The sequence below is a fragment of the Cebus imitator genome, unplaced genomic scaffold, assembly GCF_001604975.1.
Source record: "Cebus imitator isolate Cc_AM_T3 unplaced genomic scaffold, Cebus_imitator-1.0 Scaffold836, whole genome shotgun sequence".
Classification (NCBI taxonomy): domain Eukaryota; kingdom Metazoa; phylum Chordata; class Mammalia; order Primates; family Cebidae; genus Cebus; species Cebus imitator.
This window is the reverse complement of record NW_016108151.1, coordinates 243,220-255,606: the sequence shown is the minus strand read 5'-3', so window position 1 is coordinate 255,606 and position 12,387 is coordinate 243,220. Positions and strand designations below refer to the sequence as shown.

At 63.2% G+C, this 12,387-nt stretch overlaps 1 protein-coding gene across 1 annotated transcript; it reads left to right on the top strand.

Moving 5' to 3' along the window:
* Nucleotides 1–2,363: 2,363 nt before the first annotated feature.
* LOC108297739 lies at nt 2,364–5,006 on the top strand. The gene is made up of 5 exons (XM_037735553.1): nt 2,364–3,687; nt 3,769–3,903; nt 3,997–4,113; nt 4,201–4,327; nt 4,405–5,006. Exons 2-5 carry the CDS (start codon nt 3,790–3,792, stop codon nt 4,698–4,700), a joined length of 654 nt encoding a protein of 217 aa, XP_037591481.1. The 5' UTR covers nt 2,364–3,687; nt 3,769–3,789; the 3' UTR covers nt 4,701–5,006.
* Nucleotides 5,007–12,387: the final 7,381 nt, after the last annotated feature.

The window sequence follows — 12,387 nt, the reverse complement described above, 5'->3', positions numbered from 1 at the left end:
TTGCGCTGTGTGTCTGATTCACCCCAGGGTACACTGTTGAAGGTTGGGGAGATGGGAGGAGATACTTGGGGGACAATGAGGTGCCCCTGTTCCATGGATGATGGGGCTCTCGGACTCAGCCTGAGACCCTTCTCGCAGGGTCTTTGGCCGGCACAAGAGCCTGGGGGCTCCTTTGTAGCACGTCGGCATTTCCGGAGGTTTCCCCTTTGGTCTCACCGGTGAGATGGCATGGAATTGGTTGTAAGTGTGGAATTGGAAGTGGCCGTGCGGCGGCAGTGCAGGCTCGCACATCACAGCTTGAGCCCACCCTGGCTGGGGTTTGCCTGCGGAAACATTCCGGGTCACCCAAGCCAGGCACCGCGGGGTTCACAGGGGTCATCTGGGAATAGGACACTCATGTGAGCTGCACCGGGTCTTCAGGTCGGCCCATATCCGCAGCCCTGTATCTGCAGTCCTGTGGCCACAGGTCACACTCTGAGCCCTTCAGTGTCATGGGACTCAAGTCATGCCTACTCATGTGATGATCACAGCATGTTCCGCCAAAATCTTACATCCATCCCAGAGCACATATCCAACTCCGTCTAAGGACAGCCCCCAAATCCAAGCCTTTTACTAAACTGGCATCTGCTTCCCCGTGAACACTCCGAGCTCCTCAGCCCTAAGTGGCCAGACATTAACATTCCCATTCAGTGCAGGTTTGAGATGCTAATTTAGGAGCTTCAGATGCTAAAGAGCTGGGAGTGCCACTGCTGCTTTTCTCTGGGGTCCAGGGTCCTTGTGCTTCCAGAGATAATCTGCTAATGTGGGTGCAGCAGACACCCCACGGTTTGTGGAATCGGGACAGGGTGGGGATCCTGACGGGGTTAGTATGCTCTGTGGTGTGGGTGTGCTTCTCTGCTCCATGCTCAGGGATCGTCCTGCCGGCTGGCAGTAGTTGCCCACGGAGAGGTGCATTTCCCTACTGGTGTTCCCTGTGCCCGCGCATTGCTGGGAGTGAAATTCCAGGGCAGCACCTGGAGCAAGAGTGAGGGCTCTGGGGAGCCGCCTTGCCTGGCGTGTTTGTATTTCCCGAGTCTCTCTAGGGTTTAGGGTGCCGTCCCCAACCAACTTATCTGCCAGCAATAGCGCAGAATCAATTGCAGCTAAGGAGACAGAAGTGGCCGGGAGGCGGCAGTGGTGGCTCACATCACGGTCTGAAGGTGACCAAGGCTGGACTCCACTTTCGGCAAAATGCAGGGGTCTGCCTCGGTCTCCTAACACAGGGGTCAAATTCATGGAAAAGCCTGAGAATTTTCATACCCTGAAGCTGGGGCTCACCCACGACAGAGCCTGGCAGTCAGTTCTCAGCAAGCCAGCACCCAGCCCGTCCCGGGAAGGCCATAGGAGCAGAGGGTTTGCTGAAGGCACGGCCAGCCCTTCCACATCCCAGAGGCCCTGCTGGGTGGTTGGACCATGAACTCTGGGTCCCTTGGCCCTGGTTCCCCCCGCCACCGCGGCTTCTATGCTCTAGACTCAGGTGAGCCCCATGGACCGCAGGGCCCCAACGACCCTCCCGAGAGGCCAAGGTGGTAACCCCCGGACCCACAGTGGAGTGGCTGGGGGAGACAAAGCTCTCTGGTCTTCACTCCATTCCCAGCAGTGGTGCCCGTGGGGGGCCTGGGAGAGGCTGTGAGGCCTCTGGCCGCTTGTCAGTAGAGTGCGCCCGCGAGCTGTGAGCCTGGCAGGGCAGCGTGCGGTCTTCAGATGGGAAAGTGGCAGCGAAGGAGACCTGGGTGCGCAGCGGGCTACGGGGACTCTGTCCTGCGGATGCCGCAGTGACGCACAAGCTCAGCCAACTGGATGGGAATCGGGCTAGGGGCTGGCACCGTGCCCATGTGGGCATTTGCAGCTCTTCCATCTGCCCCTCAATACCCCCCACTCTCCAGGAACCACACCCCGTGGACTTCAGGACCCCTAGAGTGAACGTGAGGTCTGAGCTGTGGTGGTGGCAGGAAGGGGCTCTGTGTGCCATCTGAGTCCTCAGGGGCATGCTGATGGCCCCCAGTCCTGCGCAAAGTGTGTGCGGGGCACAAGGAGAGGGAGCAGCAGGGTGTAGTCCCTGGAGGGGAGGCAGCAGTCTTGGAAGGAGAAGTCCTTGACCCAGAGGGAGCCGATAGGGGCGATGCCAGGCCTTGTTTCCGGATGCCAAAGTAGGGGTGTGGGGAGGCCGTCTTTGGAGAATTCCAGGATGGGTGCAGGGTGAGAGAGACGTGTGCTGGAACTGTCCAGGGCGGAGGTGGGCCCCGCGGGGGCCCTCGGGAGGGCCCTGCTCTGATTGGTTGGCAGGGCAGGGGCGGGAATTCTGGGCGGGGCCACCCCAGTTAGAAAAAGCCCGGGCTAGGGCCGAGGAGCAGGGTGTGGGAGGGGGTGGGAAGGGTGGGAGGGGTGGGGGGTAACGGGGGAAACTGGGGAAGCGGGGAACCGAGGGGCAACCAGGGAAGATGGGGCGCTGGAGGAGAGTGTGTGGGAGCCAAGGAGCACCTTGGACATCTGGAGTCTGGCAGGAGTGATGGGTGGAAGGCTAGCTCGGGGGAGGGCTGGTGGGTCCTGGAGATAGGGCAACATCGGCTGGGGGCGATGGGTCCGAGCTAGCGCTGGAGAGAAGGGGGAGCCAGACATTCATCCCGGTCACTTTTGGTTTTCAGGACGTGGCAGCTGGTTGGACGAGGGAAACTGGTGGGCAGGGTTTGATCCCAGGGCCTGGGCAGCGGAGGCGTAGCTGGCAGCAGCAGGCAGGTGAGAGCCCTATCTGCCGGGCAGGTGAGTCCCTTCCCCTCCCCGGACCTCGTGTCCCCGACCTTCTGAAAGAAGGAGGTTTAGGGGATCGAGGGCCAACGAGGAGAAGTAGATGCCCGCCCGGCAGAGGGGCAGAATGGGGGCAGGAGAGTTAGCAAAGGTGACATCTTCTCGGGGGGAGCCGAGACTGCAGAAGGCTGGGGGGCTGTGAGCCCATCCCAGGCAGAAAGAGCATGAGGGCAGGGAGGGAGCACAGAGGCAGCCAGCGAGGAGTCCAGCAGGTGGGGTGGCACCCCAGCCCGGGGTCGGACAGGAATGAAGTAGGGGACACAGGACAGAGGGGTCCCCAGCTGCCGCACTCACCCACTGTAATTCATTTAGTAGATGGCACAGGGGCAGCTCCGGCAGGGCCTTCTCAGGCCAATGCTGGAGCCTCGAGGGCTGGAGAGAGAGCAAGAAGGCAGGCAGTGCTCGGGGAGCCGCAGCAGGATGTCACCAAGAGGGCGAAGCGGCCGTGGGAGGGGGTCCCGGGACATTTCGCAGCAAGGAGGCTGCAGGGGCCCCGCCCGGGGGCGCCGTTCCCACGAGGCACTGCGGCCCAGGGTCTGGTGCGGAGAGGGCCCACAGTGGACTTGGTGACACTGTATGCCCTCACCGCCCAGCCCCTGGGACTGGCTTGACAGACAGTTCAGCATCCAGGGGAGTCAAGGGCATGGGGCGAGACCAGACTAGGCGAGGCGGGCGGGGGGGAGTGAATGAGTCTTCTCAGGAGGGAGGCGGGCACAGGCAGGGTGAGGAGCACAGTGGGCGGCGATCGTGGGGCACTGGCCTCCAGAGCCCGTGGCCAAGGCGGGCCTCGCGGGCGGCGATGGAGCAGGGATCGGTGCCTCGGCGTTCGGGCTGGAGACAAGGGTGAGTTTTTCCTCCTTTGCCCCCCTCAGCCTCCACGCAGCCCTTCCCATACCACCAACACCTTTCTCGTCCTCCCCACAGCCAGGTCTCCAGCTGGGGTGGATGAGCCCACCAGCCGCCGAAGGCCAGGACGCCAGGTCCGGCGGACGTGCGGAGAGGGACATGACATGGTCCGGAGTGACGGCGAGGACAGAGGAGGCGCGTCCGGCCTTCCTGGTGAGCACGTCCGCCCTCCCTGCTCGGGACTCAGCCCTGCCCTGACCGCCTGGCCGAGCCGCCATCTCACTGCCCCCTCTCTGTCTTCTACAGAACATCTTTGGCTGGTGGAGCAGGCTGCGGCAAGAAGCGGGTCTCTTCCTTGACTTCCCTGACGGGGTCGGCACACTACTGCTGGTCTTTGGACTCCCAGAACCCACACAATGCAAGGTGAGGGGCCTCCTGCCACACCTCTTGGGGGGGCTGGGGGTCACGTGGGAGGAACTCAGTGGGACCTCACTCTTTCCCCACCCACAGAAATGGTGCTACCCAGCTCACGCCTGGGCCTTTGAATCCAGAAACGTCTGCATGTACCTCTCACTGATAACAGGAATACTGCACTTTAAACCACTGCACACCCTCACTCAGGAATCGGCCCTGGAAGGTGAGCCCCGCAATCCTTCTGTAAGCCTTCAGGCCCCCAGCACCCTGCCCCCCTGACCCACATGTCGCTCTCTGCAGGTGAAGCTGAAGGAACGAGACCTCATCGACCCAACACCAAAGACGCCATGGGAACAGCGGCGCCCGCAGCACCCACCCCCCACCAGCGACTCCATCTTCGTGGCCACGCCCTGCCGTGGACGGTTGACCACCAGCCACCACGTCATCCCAGCGCTGAGCTCCTCCAGCGGGATGACCCCGTCCCACCACCTCCCTCTTCTTTTTCTTCATCCTTCTGTCTCTTTGCTTCTGACCTTTCCTGTCTTTCTTCCTGGGAGACTCGAAGCCTCCACAGCTCTGTCCCCCGCCCCTTCTGAATTCATTTGCACTAAGTCGTTTGCACTGGTTGGAGCTGTGTAGACGGCCTTGAGTCTCCGTGCGAGTGTGTGTGAGTGAGAGCCACCTTGGCGAGCGCCCGCCTGGGGCCCGGCCGCCCTCCAACTGGGCCGGGTAACTGGGTGCGGGTCGTGTGCGTGAGGCCTCGCCCACCCTCGCCTAGTCTGGAGGCTCCCGCGACAAGGAGCAACCTTGAAGCATTCCATTACGCCCCATCTCGCTCTGTGCCCCTCCCCACCAGGGCTTCAGCAGGAGCCCTGGACTCATCATCAATAAACTCTGTTACAACAACTTGTCTCGGGGTCTTTGGAATCGAGGCTGTGGGCATGATGGGGGGGAGGCCAGCCTTGGATGGGGGCTTGGGGGAGCAGGGAGGAAGCACATGAAAAGGGGGTGGGGGTTCCAGGGTGGGGGATTCTGGGATAAGTGCAGCACAGCACACACAGGGAAGGGCTCCTGAGGTGGGGGGAGCAGAGGGGGTGTGGACATCAGGGGTGCAGGGGAGGCGGGCACCAGGCAGGACAGTGGGGGAGGGGCTGTGGGGCCAGGGGCTCCACAGAGACAGGGGGGCCTGGGCTGGCAGAGGGGTCCTGAGTTCTGAGGCAGGGGTCAGGCACCCCAAGTGAGTTCCTCCTGCCACCCCAAAGTCCCATCAGAATGAACCTTGGTGCTGGCCCAGACCCCTGAGGCGTGGGCTAGGTGACAGGGGAAGGGCTGACTGTGGCCATTCCAGGAGGCCCACAGGGTGCTCTGGGTGACCCCACCCCTCAGGGTCCCGAACCCCCAGCCCATGCAGACATTCATTGTCCCCTTCCCGCTCCGCTTCTACTGTGGATGGGAACCGGGCCACCCCAGAGGGCTGGACCCCCACAGGGAGCCAGTGGGTGGGGATGGGAGCTGGTGGGCTTCTCAGTATGCAGGTGGCCTGGGGGCGGAGGTGCTCAGGGGGCCGGGGGCCGGAAGGAAGAAGGAAGGAGTTGACGTTGGCTACAGGGAGGAGGAGCGGGAGGAGCAGGGGGCCCAGGGTGAGGGGCGCTCGGGGTCTTTCACGGACGTCTAGCCGCTGGAGCCCCAAGAACCCCCGTGTGCAGGGGTTTGCCCCCTGGGTGCCTAGGCAGCCCACTCAGGGTTCGGGGACAGCGTCCCCACAGCGGCCAGAGGCCAGGATCTGTCTCATCCAGGCCTCCCAGCTCCCGGGCCCTGGCTGCACAGGCGCTGGGAACCCGGGGCAGTCCTTGGAAATAAGGCTGGGGTCCCAACCTCCCCATTCCTTCCCCCTCCCCCCTCCCCTCCACCCCCATTCCCAGTGCTCAGAGCTGTCAGGAAAATTCCTCCCCGACTGACAAAGAACAGACAGGAAGGCGGTTAGGGACGCCCCTCCCCTGCCGGCCCGCCTGCCTTGGGGTCTCAGTGTCCTGGGCAGAAGAGCAGGGTGGCCCCCCACACCCCTTGGGTCGGGTCTCCCCCCTGCACCCTCTCTTGTTCGCTCCCCACCTGGTCTGTCAGAGACCCCGGGTTTCCAGGGACACGCTTGTGTGCTAAAACCCGGGGGCGGTCGCCCCCCAGGAGGCACACAGGCATCCGGAGAGGAGAGGGAGTTTCTCGAAGCCTCCGGGATGGTGCCCCTGGGGCTGCCGCCATCTCACAGAGGAGGTCAGAGGTCGCTGGGGCCAGCCCAGGGTGAGGTCACATTCATCTTCCTGATCCTACAGGCCAATTTGACTTACCCAAGTGGGTTTTTGCCGGCAGGATGAAGTAACACGTCCATTACATGTCAAGAGTTAGGTCTATAAACGGCCTTTATTATAAACATCCAGCTCTGCAGGAGGTTTACAAAGAGGGGCTCAAGAGATTAAAGCCGGCTTCCCCAGGTGGCCGGGCAGGAGGACCATAGGAACGGGGAGAGGGGCACCCAGAAAACCTCACCTGGGGAACACAGAAGACTGCCCGCTTCAAATCCCCACCTGGGGAAGGACGATTGGGAACTGGGGCCATGGGAAAGGCAGGCCATCCTGGGCATTTGTCACCTGGGTCAGCTCTTAGGGGCTGTCTCCTCCTGGTCACTTGGAGAGGACAGGCATGCTGCTCACATCTACAGTTCTGAGCCCAGGGGTGTATGAAGGACACACGTTCACTCTGGGGTTTCCACCTGGGAGTTGTATAGGAACGGAGCTGCTCCTTCTCACACTGCTGGGGAAGAGACACAGGCCTCTTGGTGGCCCCTGCCATCTCCCAGCACTGCCCATGGCTGCATCCACGCTGGCCGCCCCCAAGAGCAGGACGTGCATGCGTGGGCACCGCCTACCGCCAGGAAGCTGGCGTTTCTATGCCCCCTGCAGCAGAACAGGCCTCCTAGGGCAGTTCCCGGGTGATGTCCCCAGGGCAGGCCCTGAGTGCAGGAGGGGCTCTGGGCCCTGGGCCCTGAGACAAGGAGGTGGGGGAGCAGCGTTCTGGGGGCCAAACCTCAGGGTGAGGTGGCAGCCAGGGAGCCCCAGGCCCGGGACCCTGCAGCGGGTGCTCTGCCTCGGAGCCTCCTGCCGCGCCCTGGAGGGGGCTGCCCGAGCCCCCAGCTCTGAGCTGCCTGCCAGTTTGGAATGTGTGTTTATCTTTGGCCCAACCCGATTTCCTGCTTTTTAGAAAAGGGGCTTACAGAAGGTTGTTAGACAGGCTCCAGGCGCCCCAACACCCAAAGGCACTTTCAAAATGCCCCTGTGCTGACTTCAGTGCGGAGAAGCAAACGGGGGCTTGAATTTCACTCCCGAACCCCGACATGGGGGTGGTGGGTGGGGGCAGTGGCTGGCTGCAAAGGTGTGGGGAAATCTGGGGAGGGAGGAACTTCCAACATTAGGGGAGACCCTGAGAGTGCCCAGGCTGCCAGCCACGTTCCCAACCCTGTTAGGCGCCGGGTCTTCACACCTGAACCCTCCACCCACGCACATTTCAGTGGCAAGTTTATGCTGAGTGAAAGCCAAGTCACCCCACTACAGAAGCGGCATTGAGGTACTGCTTGTGTGCTGCTGCCTCCCATCCATCCCGGAGATGCTCCTCGGGGTGTGTGTGTGATCGGGGCCCCGTCGCGGGGTGATGTGCCCTGGAGAATGGAGGACCCTTGATCCTGGCTGTGTGTGTCTTGTGCCTTTGTGTGGGATCGTGTCTCAGCATGAATTCTATGACCTAGGAGCACGTTTTCCGGCAGGGAGTAGGGGCAGCTGGGGTGGGAAGAGTCAGGGCACGCGGTACCCCACTGATGAGGTAGAAAACTCCAACTTGACAAAGGGAGTAAAGTCCCTTAACAGGGGAACGTGACTTTGGGGTCTGACTACCATGCACCCTGGGAAGGCTCAAAGAAAAGGACAGTTGGGGCCCAGAGGAGGGCAGCCCCTACCCCACCCCCAGCTCCCAGGAAGACAAATGGTTTTCTTCTTTCTAGAGATGGGGGAGGTATCTGAGCACTCAAAGCTAAGGGCACCGTGGGTCCAGGTGGGTGCCCTCCTCGGCCCTCCCAACAGGGGAGGCAGGCCACCAGCACCTCAACCTGAACCCCAGCTGGGTCTCAGGGAATGGCCTCCCCAGACGGAGGTGCCTGTGGGTGTGCACGTGTGTGCGTGTGTGTACATATGTATGTGTGTGCGTGCATGTGTATGTGTGCATGTGCGCCTATGCACATGTGTGTACCTGTGTGCCTGTATGCATGTGCACGTATGTGTGTGTGATGCCTGCCAAGCCCCACAGAGCCAAAGGCCTGAGTGGAGACCTGTGACTTCCTGAAGGGAGACTGGAAGTTTCAAGAAGGAGCTGTGGTAGGCCTTGCTCTCCCCTAAGGCTGCGAAGCCCAGGCCTGCCCCCCTATCACTCCTTCCCTCCTCCGGGCCTCTCCTTTCTCCTTCTTCCCCCTTCGCCCCGCTCCCCGGCCTGCTCCTAGTGACATACTTGGCCACTTTCCAGGGCTGAGGGAAGCCAGCAGGGCCCCTTCCTGGAAGCCCACCTGCAGGCCGGCTTGCTGGGAAGGGGCTGCTCTCCGCGCAGGCTCCCGCCCGCCCTGCAGCCGTTTCCTGGAAGCAGTCGCTGTGGGTATTCTGCTCCTTGTCAGCACTGTGCTTGCAAAGAAAGCAGACACTGTGCTCCTTGTCCTTAGGGAGCCCTGCTCCATCACCCAACACCTGGCTGGACACAGGCGGGAGGCCGGGTCCACGGGGAGCGGCGCGGGGCTGGGGCTGGACCAGTAAACACACACGGGCGCCAGGGGCTGCAGGCTCCTCCTCCCTCCTGCCAGGGGCCTCTGCTCGCAGGCACGAGCCAAGCCCCTGGGCAGGGAGGCCCGGCAGTGGGTGCAGAGCAAGCTCCCGGGAAGGGGGTGCCATGTGGAACCCCAGGGAGAAGAACTGGCAGGGCTGTAGGGGACATTGAAGGTGGGCCCCTCACTGCAGAAAGCCGGCTGCCTGGGGAAGTCTGGGGAGACACGAGGCTCCGAGGCTTCACGGAGGCCTGGCGTGGGGAGGCCGCACAGCAGCGCGCACCCCGGAGCCGGGGGGGGGGAGACCGGGCCCAGGAATAGAAGAACAGAAAGGTGGCTAGGAGGCCTGGGAACACGCTGACCTTCAACAGAGAGAGGGGCCTGCCCTGGGGACGCAGAGGCGCGGGGGTCCAGCCCTGCCCAGGGGAGCCGCATGTGCAGGATGCATAGCCAGCTCTCAGCGCATGAACCAGGGAGCCAAGGCAGGACAGCAGAGACAGACAGCAAGGAGCAGAGAGGGGGCTCCGAATACTCCCAAGAGGAACATTCTCCGGAAGAGACGGCCTGGGGGGTGGCTGTGGGGAGTCATCGTGGCAGCTACGGCTGTGGCAGATGGAGGAGAGGCCGGGGGGGTAGAGGTGCAGGGGTCTGGGGCCCACATGCCTGCGACAGCGGGCAGGCCCAGGGCTCTCTGCCACTCCCTATTCCCACTTGGCTCACAGGCTGGGCCCAAGGGTGGGGTGAGATGAGCAGGAGATGGGGCCCAGGGGGGAAGCAGGGCCCCAAAGGACATTTAGAAAAACCGGTTTATGCAGGCTGCATTCAGAGCATGTGGCGTGTGTGGAAGGGGCCTGGGAGCACGGAAAGGCGCAAGCAGGGCCCCCGGGGGGCTCCCCATTGGCCGGCAGTGACATCACCCCTGTGTCAACACTGTGATGTCTGCAGCTCCGGCCAGCCAGGGTTTATGGAGCGAGACCCAGCCCGGCCGGGGCCCTCAGCCCCAGGCCCACACACTAGCCCACTGTTCAGGGTCTGGGGTGGCGGCACGGCCCCGGGGTCCTGGCGCCACTGCTCCTCTGCCCACCCTGACTTCCCGCCATGGCGGCTGCCCCCCTCTGAGCATCCCCAGCCAGACACTGTGGGGCCCACAGGCCTGCCCTCCCCCTCTTCATCACTCTAGAAAGAATCTTGGAGGTCCTGTGGCTGGGGACACTCACACCTCTATGGCACAGGCGCATGAGGACAGGGGCCCCCAAATGGCTTCTGGGAGGGACCTCGGGTGGGCCGACGGCTCTGGAGGGCTTCAGGGGCCTCTCTGCACAGGGCTGGCCCCTCCCAGACCTCTGTGAAGCCAGCGTGGGCCTCCCCTCCCTGCCCAGTGTCACTTGGACTGCCCTGCAGGCCACTGGTGAGAGGGAGGACAGGGAAGGGACGCCGTGGTGTCCGTTCCTGCCCACCTGGCTGTGTGGTCCCCTCCAAGTAGGGACCACCCTTCTGAGGGCTTGGGGGCACCTTGAGGTTGCCAGGGCCTCCTGGAGCAGGCTATGGCCTGATGCCGGCTCCAAGTCAGGATGTGGCTGGGAACCCCAGCTTCCCAGCAGGCCGGTGTGCAGTGGTGACCCAGGAGGGGTCTCGCCTCCACTGAGGGGCCACCTCTGTCAGGTCACCGAGACCCCCAGGAGTCTGAAGGCTGGAGCCGTGGGGCTGGGACCACATGGGACTTTCCCATAGAGCAGCCCCCAGGCCCAGCTGGGGAGACTTCCCTTTTCTCCCCGGGCACACCCCGCCGCCACCACGACACATCAGCCTGTTGGGGGTCTCTTTAAGTGCTTGCCACTGAGGTGACTGTCTCTTTCCAAAGAGGTTTCTGGGGCCCAGGTGGGATGCATCAGCCTAAGCAGGAGGATCTGGGCTGCCCGGGGGCCGGGGACTGTCTCCTGGGGGGAAGGAAACGCCTGGGGATGTGTGTGCTGACCCGGGACATCCAGGGAGGCCCTAGTCTGTGGGGCAACCGGAGGGGAGTGGCTGGGAAGGCTTGGCGGCCCCCGCCCTGCCTCCCATTCCTCAGTTCCATGCCTGTCAACCTCTGTCACCCAGTGAGTGATGTCCGGGGGCCCTGGAAGGGTCACAGCACGTTTGAGTGGGTGAGAGCGAGGGGAAAGGGGGGGGTGGGAGAAGGATGTGGAGGAAGCTCTAGGCCCGAAGAGGCAAAAAGGGGTCTGCGAGGGAGGGAGCCCCTGGGGCCTCCGGGAGGGTCCCTGCCTGCTGCTGCCAACTGGAACCTCTCCTCTTAGCTACCCCCCACGGCTCCAGCCTTCCTGGCCTGTGTCTCCGCATCCCCCCAGGCCCCAGCCCTCCTGTGCAGGCCTCAAACCCAAACCCTCCCGTCCCCTCCTCTCCCTCGCCCTCCCTACGCAGTGGTCTCCATGGGTCAGAGCAGCAGCCTGGCTCTGCCCCACCACAGGTCCCCTCCCCTCATCCCAGTCCTAGAGTCTCCAGTCCCGGTGGCCCCCCGCCCGCCTGAGGGTGAACGGCCTCACCCTGGGTCGTGGGACAGAGGGCACATTCACCAAGAGTGGCTCCCCAGGGACACGTGGCTGTTTGCAGTTCACAGGAAGCTTTGGAGATAAGGAGCTTGTTTTCCCAGTGGGCACGGAGCCAGCAGGGGGGCTGTGGGGCAGCTCAGGGTCAAGGCCAGGCTGTGGGGCTGCAGCTGCCTTGGGCCCCACTCCCAGGCCTTTGCATGAGGCGGGAGGCGGCAGCTGCACGGCGGCCCCAGGCGAGGCTCCCTGCCCCCATCGCTCTCCGGGTGGGCAGCCCAAGAGAGTCTGGCTGAGCCTCCCATATCTGGGACCCCCATCACCCACCAACCCAATTAAGGCTGAATTTCATGTGTCCTGGGACTTGGGCAGACACAGCCCTGCCCAAAGAGGCTGCCAGCCTCAGACAGTGGGGACAACGTGGGTGGTGGGCGACGGAGATGGAGAACAGGACGGAGGATGTGCAGGACACGTGTGTCACCTGTGCATGCCAACGCAGGCGTGGGAGGCTGGGGAGCAGACAGAATGGGCAGATGGGATCCCAAGGACATGGAATTTCAGACCTTCCACCCGCATCCTCTCTGCTGAGCAGCAGGAAGGCCTTGGGTCTGGAGCCTAGAAACAGACCCCTACCTTCACCTGCCCAGCCTGGACCCCCCAGCATTGAGGGATGCTCAGAAAAAGCCACCCAGATCTCCTGTGGGAGGAAGCCACTAAGCGGGATGAATGCTATCACCCACTCCACCCAGCCCCGCCCAGTCCTGTCCAATCCAGCCCTGCCCAGTCCAACCTTGCCCAGCTCAGCTCTGCCCAGCCCTGCCCAGCTCAGCCCTGCCCTGCCCAGCCCTGTCCAGCTCAGCCCTGCCCAGCCCTGCCCTGCCCAGCCTTGCCCAG

What these genes read in the sequence shown, in the direction of transcription:
- LOC108297739 (XM_037735553.1), top strand. Translation starts at nt 3,790, where the DNA reads ATGAGCCCACCAGCCGCCGAAGGCCAGGACGCCAGGTCCGGCGGACGT. An exon ending in AGGCGCGTCCGGCCTTCCTG is followed by an intron (nt 3,904 to 3,996) that starts GTGAGCACGTCC and finishes TGTCTTCTACAG; the next exon opens with AACATCTTTGGCTGGTGGAG. An exon ending in CAGAACCCACACAATGCAAG is followed by an intron (nt 4,114 to 4,200) that starts GTGAGGGGCCTC and finishes CCCCACCCACAG; the next exon opens with AAATGGTGCTACCCAGCTCA.